Source organism: Tachypleus tridentatus, chromosome 6 (genome assembly GCF_004210375.1).
Source record: "Tachypleus tridentatus isolate NWPU-2018 chromosome 6, ASM421037v1, whole genome shotgun sequence".
Lineage (NCBI taxonomy): Eukaryota > Metazoa > Arthropoda > Merostomata > Xiphosura > Limulidae > Tachypleus > Tachypleus tridentatus.
Window position 1 is genome coordinate 122,547,584 of NC_134830.1, and position 17,218 is coordinate 122,564,801.

Below are 17,218 nucleotides of genomic sequence, written 5' to 3' on the forward strand. Positions count from 1 at the left end.
GTCTACTTTAGTCTGGTACAATATATATAATAATTATCTACAATATACAAATGATACATAGCGTGCATAGATTGTAGCTGTGCAATACACACTCTGTATACATATAAGTGGTTCAGGACCATGAGAGAGAATGTAATATTCAGTTACAGATCTCTACAAAGTGATTTCAGACTCTTTGTAGCTAACATAAAGAAGTGGGCTTTTTTTTTTTTCTTTTTAGTTACATAAACAAAATATTTTAAACTTTTAGTAGAGGGCGCTGTGGCTTCTTTACTTCTAAGGGTCATACAAATTCGTTGGTTCGTTCATATTAATACACCAAGAAATTGTTATAGAGTGATAGAAGTAATTGAGATGGGTGGTGCTTCTAGTACTCGTAGAGTAACAGTTGTAAACGATGATGCTAGTGGTGTGATAAAGGTATACAATAAATATTATTATTCAATCAGTTTGTGTTGTATCTGAACTTATCTCAGAGGCATGTTCATGCTAATTAATTATCACTATCGCTGTATAATCAGTATTCCAGTGTCATATATACTGTAGTCCAAATACTGGGCTAGTACTATTAGTAATTGGTACTATTATTAGTATACTAATATTAGTTTGTGTAGTTTTAACGTTGTAAGCAGCAGTGGAATTGGAATGGGACAGAGGCCTAACCTATTTCAACTAATTTTATTGTCTTGGCTTTTCTCTCGTAGTCTCTTTGTAAGTCCAATACTGTAATAAAGTAATATTGAATATCGGTACTAGAACGTGAGAAGTAAAACTGATTGAAATTCTACGTTTGAAATAATAAACTGTGTAGCTACTTGCAAAGTATAAATAAGAAGAAATTGGAGGGACGCAGATTACGATTAGAAGTAAAGCTTTTTTTTTTTTTAATTAAGCACAAAGCTACACAATGAGCTATCTGTGCTCTGCCCATAATGGATATCGAAACCTGGTTTATAGCGTTGTAAGTCCGCAGACATACCGCTGAGCCACTGGGGGACAGAAGTAAAGGACGTGAAATATGGGTAGTTAATGTGAAAGTTATTTTCCTTAAGAGAAAGGCAATGATGCAAGGTTAGCAAAAAATTGAGAATCCATAATGATAGTTCAAGTACAAATTAAGGGTATGGAGACAGGTTCACTTAACATTCATGTATCAGTCTAATAAATGTAAACTATTGGTTGCTTATAGTGAAAAGTGAAATCATGTAGTTATTTTGTCACAATTTATGTGTAATGACGAATGCAGGAGGAACAGAAGTTAAATGTTTTTTAACTTAAGTCATAGATCCTTTATATAAGTTGAGATAGTTTAATGTCAGTTTATGTAACTTGTACGTATAGAAGACTGTATGATTGTAACTCATATTGGTTGTCATAACATGTAGTCTTTTTTTAAAATATACCCTGTTTTTAACAAAATAGATCAATATTCTATGTTGATGTTAACAGAACAAAATTTACTTACCAGGTGCTAAATTACAGGATATTATAGAATGTGTTTAGTGCTAATTTCTTGAATCAAGGAATATTCTGAGTTATAGTGTGTTTTAGTAGTGAAGGATGTTAAAAACTATAAATGCAAATAGGTGCTCAGTAGTATAAAAAACTATCAAAGGTTTAGCCCAAGTGTGTGAGAAATTAAAATAATTTAATCTGGTGTCATTTTCGAATTTCACCTGCAATAATAATACATATAAAGTGTTTCTTTTATATTCATATATATGTATGATATAGTTTTACAACAAATAAAGTAGCAAACAGATTTATAATATCTAGTTTAAATATATAAACAAACATTTGTGTATACCTTATAAGCCTAGATGTTGTAATGACCTACTTTATAGGATCTGTGTCTTAAATGAGAGATTACTAGTGATGTGCTTTGGGCACCAGGTCTACTGGCTGAAATTATAGGATATGTTTCATGGTAACAGTGAATTATTCAGAAGATGGGTGCCACTTAACACGTTTGGCAATAAATTGTTTTGGGAACCTTTTATGATAATATTTATTAAGTTTGCACTGTGGTGAATCTAGAGAACTTTGATTTAAGAGTGTAAGAAGTTTAAAAGTTTTAAAGATACATCAGTTAGGTTAAAAGATAAAAATAGTAAAATGATCAGTATGTTTATTTGTTATACATAGAACTGAAAATGAGTTCAGAATGTGATAAAATGGGAATTATATAAATGTAGCCATATTTGGAGAGTTTGAATTGTTTTGAAATTTCAGATTATGAAATTATTTAATACTGACAGCTCTTTTAAGAAAGGGAGAAATATTTCATATAAAAGCTGGATTATAGCTTTTGACAGATTAAAAATGTAAAATTTTATTTGAAAGGTTGAATCTAGATACATTATTTCAACTAAAGTAAGAATGTTTTTAATTGGCAGTTGCTATAGGCCTTTTGATCAGAGTGATGAGGATTATTTGTTCTTACTTACATTGATACTGATATAATAATATGGAAGATATTAAGTTTAGGTAAATTAATTAAAATATTTTAAAAGTCACATAGTGAGGGAGAGAAATGAAGTTATTAAAGATGGGTTTTTATATCAAATGATAAGACAGCAAATCAGAGGATGCCATTTTAGATATATTGCTGGCCATTAATGAGTGTGTGTATGGTTCTAAGGGTTGAAACATTTGACAAAGAATGATCATTGCATAATGAGGTTTAATTGTTTGTTACATGTTAACAAAAACAGTGTTGGTTCTTAATTACCATAAAGTGACTTTAGAAGTTGTCAGATAAGGTGGATATTTAGTGAATCTATATATTGAGTTAAGTGATGTACAACAGACATGGGGAGTTTTTATAATAAATTCCTTTTAATTCAGAATAAATGTGCTCTGAAAATAAAAACTAGGTGGATCAAACAGAACAACAAGAGAACTCTCAGTCCTCATGTAAACTGCTGCTTCATTCACTGAATCAAAATTCAAAGTCAACCGTTATCATTCAAATATTTATAAAACCTTTCCTTAAAGGCTATTAAAAATCTATGGATTTCAATCATTTGAAGGCAATCTATACCAAATTAATATTTAATTGTGTTCAGAGCAAGATACCTACTTGGAGCAAAAGTAAATTTGAAGCTGGTATAGTTAGTAAACTATGCATTTATTACATCTTTACTTATCAAGATTAGAATACATGCCTTAATTATTTAGGTATTCTAACCATTTGTGGATTTTTGGCCATAATCCCAATAATATCTTATAAAGTTTGGCCAGTTTAGTAGTTATTATTGGATACATTAAGCTAACAAAGCAAAATAATGTGACATTGTTTATAAAAGTATAATAATAATAAATAAAAAAACAGAGAAATTTCAAGACTTAGACTTTTCCCCTGAATGTTTGTTTATTGTTTATCTAAATTCTAAAGACTCTTTTATGTCTTCATTTTCACCAAATAAAAGTAAATCTTTAAAATTCACACATACATATCAACAATTGTAAAAGACAGTGTATTATACTTGTAGGGAATATTTGTAATATACAGTACTAAAAGTTATTACATCAGCTTTGAAGTAGTTGCAGTCCCTCATCTTTCCCACCATAATGTACACATTCCATGTTCATAATAGCTACATTAAATTGCATTGTTTATAATCTATACAATCCATGTGTGGAATAGGAACAGACAGTTACATTAAATCACATTGTCTATAACCTATACAATCCATGTATGCAACAGGAACAGACAGCTACATTAACCCTTTCACAACAGTTCAAAGTCCATGCCATTATGTTTGTTGTCTTGCATTCCAAATTGTATTGAACTACAATATTATAAATTTATGTCAAGTTTTATATCAAATTGTAGAATATAATACAAACTTTAATGTTATATATGAGTTAATTTCTTAATTTAAAAGTATTAAAAAACATGTCTAAATATATATTTTAGTGAGTCATGTGATATGTTGAATGCAGTACTGTTTAAAATTAGATGTTTGTGATGTCAAAATACTAAGTCTATAATTTTGTACAAATTAGGAACTGAAATTACAAATATTAACAAGCTAAAATATAAAACAAGAACCTTGTATCTTTTTATTTGACTGAGATATGGTGGTTACATTTGACTCTTTCAACTTTTTTAAAATAGTCCCTCATATATATATATATTCTTACTACAATATGTGACATGATTAACCAATTAATAGCTTAAAATGCACTTTGCAGTTTTTGCAGCCATTTTAATTTGTGAAAAGGCTAAAATGCTCTTTCAAACCAAGATTTTATGAAGGTAAGTTATGTTTGTAGTCTGCTTGAAGTTTCGTATTTTTTAAAATCTAAATAAATTCTAGTTACTAAGCTTAATAAATTATGGTGGAATTTTATGGTATCAGTATAGTTATTTACGATTATTTGGTTATCCAACTGTATATATAAAACCTAAAAAAAAAAAAAAAGTACGTTTGATATCCTCCACATGTGACATTTTAAAAGGTTTAGCAACTTATGTCCAGCAGCAATCAAGTTCAAAGATTGTAGTGAGAAGAGGTAATTATTTACTCCTAGATTTATTGTTCTATATCTTAAGACAAATTTGTTTAATAATGCATTTGTAAATAGTAATAGTGTGTGTGTGTTTTCCTCTACCAAATACCAATACACTGAAGCACAGCCATGACAGGGAAGACTAAAGGTTGGTTGTATATTACGTGATATGTATCATGAGTGCATGTCAAATGCAAGTTATGCAGTGTCAACTAGATATCACCAGAGGTCAGCATATTAACAACTAATTAAAATACAACATTATGAGATGTAATATACTCAGATTAAACATTTCTATTTTGTGTTATAATATGTAGTAATGAAAAAAATATAATTTATATTTATTTCCTAATATTTTTATAATGATTACAAGGTTGGTTAAGTGACAGACACTACATAGTAAGAGTATATAAGATAACATATAAAGTCTTACTGGAAAACAAATGTTTGAAATGTATTTAGGTTTTAGATATTACACAAATATTTGAGATTTTTGAGACAAAAAATAGTTTTTTTAATCATAACATGAAATCACTTTACACTCAGACTAGTAATGAAACAGACTATTTTCACAAACAAATCTTTAGTAAAAATATTTCATTAAACAATCTGATTTTTTGTGGACAAAAACCTTGTAATCTTTACTAAAAGTCTACCAAATTTTGTGAAAATTCACAGACCTTAATAAAAGTTATACTGCAAATGCTTAATGTGTGTAAATGTGTAGACAAATTTGTATATTTTATACTGAGCCCATTGCAAAAGGGTTAAATCACATTGTTTATAACTTCCACATTCCATGTATTCAAAAGAAGTAGACAATTACACAAAATCACATTGTTAATAACCTATACATTTCATGTACTCAAAAGGACCAGACAGTTACATTAAGTGACGTTTATAACCTACACATTCCATGTTATCAACAGGATCAGACATTTACATTGAATAATGTTGTTTATAACGTAGACATTCCATGTTATCATCAGAATCAGACAGTTACATTAAATCACATTGATTATAATTTACACATTCAATGTTTTTGAAAGTTGAAATTCACTGTGTTTGGAAAATTTTGCCATCAGGAAACATGCATCATTTTTATTTGATATGTCATAGATGTCTGATATTTTAAGGTACTCAGTTTGTTTCCATTCACAGATATCTGACTCAGTAGTCCACAGATTAAGAGGAGAGAAAGACAAAGAGAAGGAAGATGTGAAAAGTGGACCACAAAAAAAGAATGAAGAACATGGATCAGAACCTTCTTTGGTATATTAATTAAGTGGATTGTCCAAGAATGATTTGATATACTTTCCATGTATTTTTAAATATTTAATTCTGTTTGTCTTTACATTTTTTAAATTATTTATAGTATTGTATGGCACATACAAATGAAATGTTTGTGAACGTCCTTATGTTTATATCTTAAAGATAATGTATGATGTTACTAGGGAAATATTACTGATATTATTAGCATGTTGCCTACGTAGGTACTTAGAGAAATCACTTTAACCTTAGTAAATTAGTTGTAAGTTTTGTGTGTGGAAATAGATATAAGAAAGAAAATGCAAATATCCAACAGTTTCTTGTTTTTTGGTTATGAAGTATTTATTTTAAATTATTCAAGTGGTCTTCCATTTCATGCATCATGTTAAGTTTCTCCATTAGTTAAAATACTTTCTTAAACATCACTACACAGGAAAAGTGTACGATGTTTTTAGCATGTTACTGTGTCTTGTATAAGGGGTTAAAATACATGCTTATATATTTGTAAGTTTTGTCAAATTGTTGAATTGTTCAATTTAATGAATTTTAATTAAATAACTCTAATTAAAGGAACAAAATAATTAGTATGTAATAGCGTGTGTAATCCAATACAGTTGAGTCACTAAATATTATATTTAGAAAATATTTAGTAAACTTTGCCTTATGAAAGAGAAAGGTGGTAAGTACATTGTGCTAATAAATCAGTGTTTTCTGTTTATCTTGACAGAAGTATATTAAATGACTAGACAAAGATTTTGTCTCTCTACCTATAATAAATCTTTGTAGGCACCATTTTTTGATAACCTTCAATGGAGACAGCAGCGAGAGAAAGAACTACAACAAACTGAAAATTCTTGGAAACTACAAGTGGAAGAACTTGAAAAACATGTAGGTTCATATGGTGTTAACCACCACCTGCTGATAACTAATTTTCTATGACTTCACTGTTAACCACCTACATCTGCCAACTGTATATAACATGCTTTAGTGTTAACCATCACCATTTGATAACTAATTTCCTATGACTTCACTCTTAATGACCTACATATGACAACTGTAATTTTATATAACATGCTTCAGTATTAACAACCACAATCTGATAACTGTAACTTCATATTTATTACTCACTGAATACCATACACTGACAGTATCTGACTCCAACTTCACACGACAATGAAGAACAAATTAAAAATAATTTCACATAGTTTATCTTGTGTGCCAAACTAAGACATACATAATATGTTATATATAATACTTTACAACTGCATTAAAAGGATTGCCCAGCCCTCTATAGCCCTGAGGAGATAATTTTGTGAAATTACAAACATTGTTGTGGATGTATGTGTCAGCAAAACTGTAAGAGAACATTTATGAAGTATGAACAGTATAATTCTAAAGTGTAGATATCTGATGACTTAGTAACAAAATTCATTGGGCATATTCCCTCTATCAGACATAATTGAAACAACAGGTGTAAAACTGGAAAGAAAACTATAGATTCAGTAAGTTATTAGGATCTGAGTGCTAGAACCCACAATATTCCGAAATCCCATTACAACACACCATTTATAGCTGATTGTGGTCATAATAGTTTCTGCTGAAGACATACAAATATAAATCTGTCATCAACTAACTTTGATTTGTATCAAGAATTATGTCACTCCTCTCCCATCTTATTTTTTTTAATAATTCTAAAATACATGATCTTGTAACAATATGATTTTATCGAGAATTATATTACTCATAATCCATCTTCTTTTTAATAATTTAAATAATACATGATTTTGTAACTGTATACATTATTTTAGATTGTTTTTTCACAGTTCTGCTGGCTGGTTGTTGTAATATACATATATAATTAAAAGGTTGAGGTTTCATTTTTCAAATTAACTCTTCCAGATGGTTCAAAAAATGTCCTATAGGGTAACACATGGGTATGACATTCCAAGATAACACCATTACTTTAAAATAATGTTGATATGTAATATGTAGCAGGAAGTCAAACAACACATCAAACAATAATTCTTAAATTAATATAATTACATTAACAATTTTTACTACCTGAAGTGTCACATAAACTAAAACATCTAGACTTGTCAGTTTATTCTGTATTATTTTTTATTGAAATCTAACATTAAACTGTAATATTATTTCTGTTAACATGTTAAAGCCTTGAACACTTAATATTATGTAATTGATTTTTAAAGTAGCTTTCAAAACAACCAGATTCTTGGAGAAAACATTAAATAATCCTAACTTGTTCATTGTCTTGTAATGCTGTTGAATATAGTAAAGACAGAAGGAATTTGTAACCAAAATAATTTTATCTTTTTTTTTTTCCACAATCCTGCCAAATTATAATCTGTTTAGGTATAAAAGTATTCATAGCTGACATGTTTGTAATTTTTTTAATATCAGATTTTTGGTTCATTGTTGTGTTTAACCAAGTATTGCTTTTCAGAAATCCAGTGATCTTCTCTCAGGTTTTCATAATTCAAGACATTTCATCTTTACACACAGAGTGATGCCTGTACTTCATGTCTAACACATGAATGTATCAATTTAACTAACTGAGCAACAAACTTGTGGAATTAGTTTTTATAATGTTTCATATTCTGCTAATACAATAAATATAAATATAGAATAGTAAATTAGAATTTTGTATGTTGATTTTATTTGTTGGTTGGTTTGTAAAAATAGTATAATTTTTTATTTTTTTTTAGTTTAGTCTAATATATTTTATTTAACTTCTAACATTTATCTTCATTCAAATTTTCTTTGGGCATTCTTTTTCTCTCTCTAGCAAAGGAGAAAATTCTTGTATATCATTCTATATCAGTTTGTAATATTTCTCATTTTACCAAATGTTACAGTAACATTTCTCACAGGAACTTGGTAGTGTTTAATCTTTTGATAGACACAAACTGGTCCAACTTGTAAAAAGTTTGGATAAAAAAATTGCAAGCCTTAAAATTATTTCTCCAATATTCAAACCTAGGAGCCAACTTAATTAGTTTATTGAACTGATAACTTATACAGCACACACAATTATGTGAAATTAACTACCTTTGATTTTACTCATAGAGTAAACAGCTGATGTGTCATAACTAAGACGTGAATTAACCATTGATGTTAAGATTTTACTTTCTTCAAATGGTAGAAAAACAATAACCAATCAGACACTACATTTTATAGCCAACAAAAGTAAAGAATATGATTTTATTTAGTACCAGAGTTGCTCCTTGGTATAAAGTAACAGCAATAACCTTGGGTAAAGATCCACAGTTGATAACAGTGGTTTTTTGTTTTCCATAGCTTCATTGTAAAATGATTCTTGTTTTTTTGACAGAATCAAGAATTATCAAAACTAGTGAAAACAAAGTTCTATACAGAGTTGGTAGACGTTGAAGAGAAGTACATGTAAGTAGCTTAGCACACTGTTCTGTAATTATCCAATGTCAAAGGTGTAGACACTTTAAATTTGTACTTGAGTACTACTGTGTCAAGTATTATGGTACTACTTATATGTTGATATTAAGGAAGTAATAATGATATATAATGTTTATCCCCCTCAATAAAAAGTGTTCAAGATCCCTGTAAATGAAAGTATTATTGATAAGGTTTTAGAGTAAAAGAAATTTCACTATCACATGATAGGAATGTGTGAGCATCTATCTGAGGAGGAGCACTACCAATTATGGCAGTCAGTAGTAATATTATGCAAAGTTTACCATTTTAATGTGTTTATAATTATGAAAATAAAATGTAATTACTATAACACACAACATTTTAATGTGTATATGTGTTACATATGACCACTTGACTCAAAAAGAGGGAGCATACAAGAAACCATACAATAAAAGGGACATGGATATCAAAAGTTCTGAAAATGATGAGATAATGGATAAAAATCCATAAAATATTAATTAATATATCAAAACCATAAGAATCCAATATTGTAGTTAATATATCCTTTAATATAATCTTTCAAGACAATAAAATCTTGTGCATAGTGAGGGAGATCTCCCAGAGAAGGTACTGTTTTTTCAGTTTACTTTTTCTGGGACCTAAACATCCACCCATGTGTTTGCTGTGCATGGCGACCTGTGAAGGGGAGGAGAGGATCCTGTTAGTTGAGAGATCCAACCCTAACACACCACTTTGCCAATATATACTCTCAGTAAAAGCTTTTGCCAGGTATCTAGCACTTCTACTTCATCCTCCACCTTCTTAACCATCAATATTCAGACACAGCAATCATCTTTTCTTTCAGGCTGATCATCTCTATGACTATAATCACCTCTTTACATTGGTAGAACTCGAACAGGCCCTTCATCAGTCTGGCAGTACATCAGTTGGGCCTGATGATTTTCACTACAAGATGCTGTGCCATCTCTTTTCTGTTTCTCTTGCTACTCTTCTGACTGTTTTTAACCAGCAGAGATGCCAACCATTATGACTTGAGTGTTATCATTGGGATTTTGGTGTATACATTATGACTATACACTCATAGAGACAAATATTACGACTTTTTGCAACTCTCAAATTATTATATATTATATAGGCCTATACAATAAAGTGATAAATTGTTTTCCTATGGCTTAAAAGGGGTAAAAAGAAAATTTCTAGTGAGATGCAAATAAATTTTGAAAATAAATAAAAGACATAGTCCAAATGGCTACTTGCGATAATGATGTTTGTGCTTGAAATAATAAAAAATATTTGTATCACCTACGTCTATCAATAGTTTGAGTGTGGTGCTTCTCCATACTGGGTACTTGGGGGAATCCATAGTTATGTCATCAGTGCTTGTCAGCCAATCAGCGCTCGCATACTTCTGATTGGAATTCCCGTCTTTTATTTCTGAACATCTTTCACATCATCCTCCCATTCCCATTTATACAGATGATTCAAAATCAGATGACTCTGTGGGCTTGGCCATGGTTTGATGGTTGTGCACAGAATCCCCTCTACAGTTTCTGTGTTCACTGCCAAACTGTATGTCATATCTCTTACCCTGGATCACATAGAAGCTAAGCAGTACTCGAATTGTACTGTTTGTGCCGACTCACATAGTTCTCTATGGCCTTGGAATCACTTCATGTAAGCTCTCATCAATATTCAAAACTTACTGGCCCATTTTTCTTTGACATCTACTTCTATCCAGTTTTTCTGGATCCCAGGCCATGTTGGTATTCATGGAAACGATCTTGCTGACACTACAGCTAAGTCTGTCTGCTCTGGCACTACCACTGCTGTACCTGTTCCATACATGGACTATGGTCCAGTATTCAAGGGTTAGTTCCATGTCAGTTGGCAGTCGACTTGGAGTGAACAACATGAAAACAAGCTTTTCCAAATAAAACCCTCTATTGGATTTGACCGTCTTGCTTCTGTAAGAATCAGAAAGAAGGAATTGTTGTAACTAGATTACGCATTGGTTACAGTTTAACTCGTTTTCTTTTATCTGGGACTGGTGCACCAATGTGTTATGTGTGTGACACTCAGGTCACAATAAGCCACATTTTACAGTTTTTACAACTCTCAACAACAGCACCATTTTAGACATGTTTTGTCCCAAGGTTTACCCCTGACACTGTCCAGTGTCATTGGGGATTGTGACACTGTCCACCTTACAAATATTTTTGGTTTTTTAAGAGCCATTAGCATTTTTAATGCTATTTAAGTTTTTAATTCAAAAATTAAACTTTCCTTTGTTTTCACATGATTCCTTTTTACATTTTTTAATAATTTTACTTTTAATTTTTTCGACCAGTTGTTTGGCACAGATAATCTAATTACTTTGTGCCATAAAATGCCAAACAATCAACCAGTAAAGATCCAGTTTTGTAGTTAAATTGTCCCTTAATATAGTCACTCAAGGCCAAGAAGATTCAGTATGTAGTTGTATTCATAAGATGGCTGATATGGGTATTGTAATTTGAGTTAAAATAATGTACAGAACAAAGTTTGACCCTTCTTAGGTCATCTTTAGGTTAACACCTGTCTTTAGAATACATTTTTACTTCAAGTGGGTTTCTTGTCATCATAAGTGCCGTAGTTAACATATCCAGTAGAATAGTCACTGAAGGCCATAAAGATCCTGTACCATAGTTAACATATCCACTAGTATAGTTGCTAAAGACCATAAAGAAAGTACCATAGTTAATTTTATTAACTAAATTAAATGTTTTTTTTACCTTTACTGAGATGAACTGTTGCTATAGATATGATTACATGCAAAGTTGAAATGTTTTTTGGAGCATAGTTTTTATGGTTTCAATGAAATTTTTGGGGTAAAATATTTAAGTGTCTATAGTGGAGACTGAAAAATGAAAAGAATAAACCTAGTAACAGAATTTTGTTGAAATATCCTATTATTTTGAAAAACAACATAAAACTACACAATTCACATAATAAATTTTTGTGTCTTTAATATTAGTGAATTGTAGAAGATTTGGTAAGTGATCACTGATAGAATATTGATTACCCAAGTCTCTGCATCTGAACATCTTCCTTGTGTATATAGAACTTGTAAAAATATTAATTAGTTCTTGTAAATTTTAAAATAAAGAAATTTTTTCTCATGATAAGACCTACAGTCAGGCATGGTGTTAACATAGGCAGCTATTTCTTCTGCCAAAAGTGAAACCTTTCTATTAGTTATATCTTTAAACCATGTGGCTCACCACATGGTTCCTCAGAGCTTGTAAATTATATTTTGATTTGGTGAGGCTAGTTTTGGAGCCCCTGTATTAAATACAATCAGAATTCATCAAATTTTTCTTGCAGCCTTCATTAAGTGTTTCTTAAATTTGCTGCTGTAGTCCTAGCTGTTTATACATAAATGCGGCTCTGCTTAACAACTCCAAAGTCAGTTCTGCTAAAATAAGCATTTCTCTTCTAGAAAGCAGACTTATGCTCCTGTCTGTGAAGGAAATGAACAGAAAGTAATGAAGTGTTATCAAGATAATGCCAAGACTCCTCTAAATTGTTCTAAAGAAGTAATGGCTTTTTCACAGTGTGTTGATCGTGTTCGAATGGTAAGAGTAAATAGTAGTATAGTATAGCTTACACATAATTAATCGGGTGTTGTTGGTAATTGTGGTGGGCTGAATATACATATTCTATATATACAGATATGTAATGTCAAGATTGTCACGGGTCTTTACTCTAGTGAAGAGGTTAAAAAAAGAATAATAAAAACAATGTTGTGTAGAGTTTATATATAAAAAATGTAATCTAAAGCAGTCTTTAAACTTTACATTACATCAGACATGAATCACAGTTCTTATTATTGTAACAGTTGAACTTATAATAGCTATTTAGTGCTAATACTTACAAGTGCAGTAACCATTTTTATCTTTAACGTGCATGTGTTTGATATTATAACTTTATAAACAGATAAAAAATAAAGAAATTAACACTAAGTCAGTTAATACAATATCATCTACTTTAATAGCGAATATAAGGATATATTTCATTGTCTGTTTCACATCATATGTGTATAATCATCCCTACATTAAGTTATGTTAATTTTGGTTTTGGTGGTGATGGAATGTATAGTTAGTTAATACAGTTTGAACTTTCAACACTATCAATTTATTTGTTCAAAATATTTTTTTTCGTATACTTGTTAATATCAATTACCGAACTATCTTTACTAATGGACTCCAACAAAGAATTATAAAAATAAAGTGGTGTTATTTATTTATTGTAGATAGTTGATTTGTTTCTTTTTAAGATAATTTCATTTAAATGTATCTGTTAGCCCAAAAATTCAAGATATTAAAACTATTAATAACATTTTAATTAATTAAAATGTCCAGTAGATGATTTTTAAAACTGACATAAATATATTGATATTTATTTCATGATATACAGCTTGTATTATACTGTAGACACTTTTCATTACATGAACTACAAAATTCTAATAAGTACTTTTCTTTTCTCCAGGGAGTTTTAACCAGCCATGGGTAGCATTGAGAGCCACTTGAAATTTAGGTTATATCAAAATGGTGAAGTAGAGTAGAAACTGGAAAGACCTGCAAATTTATTGAAGTTGTTCTAGTAGTAAATTGGGTTTTGTTTACTTGTAATATTGCTATATGCTCTGTACAGAATAAAGATTCTTTTAAGAAGTTTCATGTTATTTGGAGTTGTGGAAATCTTGTTGTATATTTAACCTCACTATGGATTTTATACGTATAAAGCTACTACAGTCACATTTGGTACGTCTGTTCATGAGGTAAATAAGTTCTTCAGATGTTTCCTAAGAGGTGTTGTAACAAGAGTTGTATTAGATGTTTCAGCAACAAATGGTTGTCAGTTATAACTATTTCAGTGACTAATGGTTGTAGCTTTTAAAGATGTTTTATGAATTTTAATGCCAAAGATTAGTTAGCATCTCTGGTTATTTCAGAAGAGACAGTGTTTGATTCTTTCAGTTTCAGCTTGAAATGGATATTAATAGTTTGTGGGAAAGGTGAGTTGTATCTAATAGTGTCAGAGTGATGAGTATTCTGACTCAGAGGAATTTAACATTGATTGGTCTCTTTTAAAAGTAATGGATATGTAAGTCTGTATGATTGTAGAACTTCCTATAATGGCTGCAGTTGTAAAACAAGCAACATTCCAGGCCATGTCATCTTTAGATCTACTTTCTCCTTTATTGATTGTTTATCCTGAATGCCATCAGTACTCAACACTAATTTCTATTAGAACAAGCTTCTGTGGAGGGTAGCAATTTAATGTAGAACCACACATCTTGACAAGTGTGAGGATGTTACTTATGAGACAGCACTTGAATTAAGTGTGACTGAATGAAATTGTTGTTAAGCAGCAACTTGGTTTAAGGCATGACAAGAACCTTAGCAAGGTTTATGGTGTCCTTGTTAGCAGAAGCAAGAACTTCCATCAGCTTTATTCCTGTATTAACTCGATAAGTGGATTGTACTGTACTGGGTTTAACTGTGATTTTGGAAAATGTTTCTGTGTAGGTTTTATACATTCACAAATAACTTTATATGATGACACTGTAAGACACTCCTCAGAGTCCACTTACTACATCACCACAAGAGTAAGTAATTATGAAACACATACATAGTTAGTAATGACATTACAGCTTGAATCTTGCTGAAATGTCAGAGAATGAAATAATTAGTTGTTGGAAACACCAGATATCACTGAAGTACAGTAAAACTATCATACAGACAAACTTTTTAACAATACATTATTTCACAGTGTACTACTTTCAGGCATGCATTGTTTCATAATATACTGTAGTTTTAAAACTATACTGTACTGTACCAACTACACCCTAATTGTAACTATGATTGAAATAGCTTACACATGTAATATAAAAAAAAATAATTAAAAATGCTATTTTAAGTTTGAGAGATAAACTGAAATTCAGGTAATTGTGCTTGACAAATCATGAATTTAACCCTTTCGGCATGGTTGGCAACCACAGTCGACTTGAAGCCCCACGTGGCAAACGACCTTCATCGACAAGACATAAACAACATACCCTCGTGGCTAATTATCATAATCACACAGGCCTTTAGACCCACTTGAGGCTAGAACCACGTGTATTCATTGTATACTTGGGATTCCCAGCAGGTGTATAAACTGGAGGTCACACGATTTCTTTGTTTTCTAGCCTGTATAGATCATACTGTTCATTGTTTTAGAAGACGCCTTCCTTGCATATTCTGTTGATACTTACAATATTCTTACAATGCCGAAATGAAAAGCTTATACCACTAAAGAAGTAATAAATATTATTTTTAACAATGAAGAGAGTGACAAAGAGTTTGAGCCAGATGATAATGAAAGCTTATTTGTAATGAACGAGAGTGATAATGAAGACATGGCCTGGAACCTGCCCCAGCTTTAGGTAAGCACATGGTGTAGTTAGGGTCATATAACTTAGTGCATAAACTGACTGACCAAGGCTAGTTCTCTACGTTTTCATATATTGTCAAAAAGAAAATATATAAATATAACATACATACATGGAACATCGGAAAAGTGCTATATCTCTATGTCCAAGTTTTTTTTGTTTTATTTTGTAGATGCCCCTAGCACTTCCAGTGGTGGTCCTTCTGGACGATCAAGGAGGGTATATTTACAGAGGTACAAGGAGAAGTCAGAGGAGAGGTGGAGCAGCTAGTATAGCACAGCCCCATGCTCCCCTGAAAATGATGATAAACCTGAAGACCAAAACCAGGATCCAAACTTTCCATGTTAATATTACAGTGACACTGATAATTTTGAATCTGACTGGTTGCCAGATTTTACCACTCGCACTGGAGTCCTGATTGATACAGCAAATTACACTCCACTTCAGTATTTCAAACTTTTCTTTACTGAGGAAGCATTTGAGCTGATTTGTAATGAAACAAATAGATATGCTTTGCAGTATTTTGACTGCACCACTGAATTGCCATCTTACTCCTGTTTTATGAAATGGATTGAGACCAATGTCAATGAACTCAAAGCATATATTGCACTACAAATAGCAATGGGGTTGTGCCAGAAACATGAACTGGAAGATTACTGGGGCTCCTTTTGGCTGACTTGTGTGCCATTTACAGAAATAATGCAACGAGATCGTTACAAAATCCTGACATCATTTTTGCACTTTGCTAACAATGAGCATGATTAGCCAAACAGTGGAGATCCAAATTATGATCCACTGTGGAAAATTTTGGATCTGATGAATCTCTCTGAATCAAGATACCTTGCAGTATATGCCCCACAACGTGAGCTGTCCATTGATGAAAGTATCATCAAATTGAAAGGGAGAGTTCATCTCAAACAGTATTTACCATCAAAACCCACAAGATGGGGCATCAAACAGTTTGCATTGTGTGAAAGCAAATCTGGATATGCTTTGAAAATTATTACATATTCTGGGAAAAATACTATAGTGCCTGTGGCTGGATACTCAGATGCAGAGACTACATGTTTGAATCTACTGGAGGAGTTTTGGAATAAGGGACATGTAGTCTTCACGGACAAATTTTATTCTTCACCATCTTTATTCAAACACTTAGATGAATGGAACTGAGGCTTGTGGCACAGTTAAGGTTGGGCGGAAACACGTGCCATCAAATATCCACCCTACAAGATTGCATCTTCGCAAAGGAGATCTGCCAGTATTTATGCATGGTGGTAATATGGTAGCATGTGCTTGGCATGACACTAAATGTATGCATTTTTTATTGACCATTTCCACAAATGGCACCACAGATAAAATAATTTGATCCAGAGGAGAGCCTTGTGGATACAGAAATGTGACAAAACCACTGATTGCTGAAATATGCAACCAACACATGGGTGAAGTAGACATCATGGACCAGAAGCTGGGAACCTTTATGTATCCACACAAAAGTACCAAGTGGTATTTTACCATTTACCATTGGCT

At 31.3% G+C, this 17,218-nt stretch overlaps 1 protein-coding gene across 1 annotated transcript; it reads left to right on the top strand.

Moving 5' to 3' along the window:
- Positions 1–254: 254 nt before the first annotated feature.
- On the top strand, positions 255–13,939 carry Chchd3 (Coiled-coil-helix-coiled-coil-helix domain containing 3). Its single transcript, XM_076507485.1, has 6 exons — positions 255–420; positions 5,680–5,790; positions 6,574–6,675; positions 9,137–9,207; positions 12,695–12,830; positions 13,744–13,939. The coding sequence occupies exons 1-6, from the start codon at positions 355–357 to the stop codon at positions 13,765–13,767; spliced, it is 510 nt and encodes a 169-aa protein (XP_076363600.1). The 5' UTR covers positions 255–354; the 3' UTR covers positions 13,768–13,939.
- Positions 13,940–17,218: the final 3,279 nt, after the last annotated feature.

Excerpts from the sequence above, each read along its gene's own strand:
- Chchd3 (XM_076507485.1), top strand. The coding sequence starts at position 355 with ATGGGTGGTGCTTCTAGTACTCGTAGAGTAACAGTTGTAAACGATGAT. Across the intron at positions 421-5,679 it reads ATGCTAGTGGTGTGATAAAG|ATATCTGACTCAGTAGTCCA; the intron begins GTATACAATAAA and ends TTCCATTCACAG. Across the intron at positions 5,791-6,573 it reads ATGGATCAGAACCTTCTTTG|GCACCATTTTTTGATAACCT; the intron begins GTATATTAATTA and ends AAATCTTTGTAG.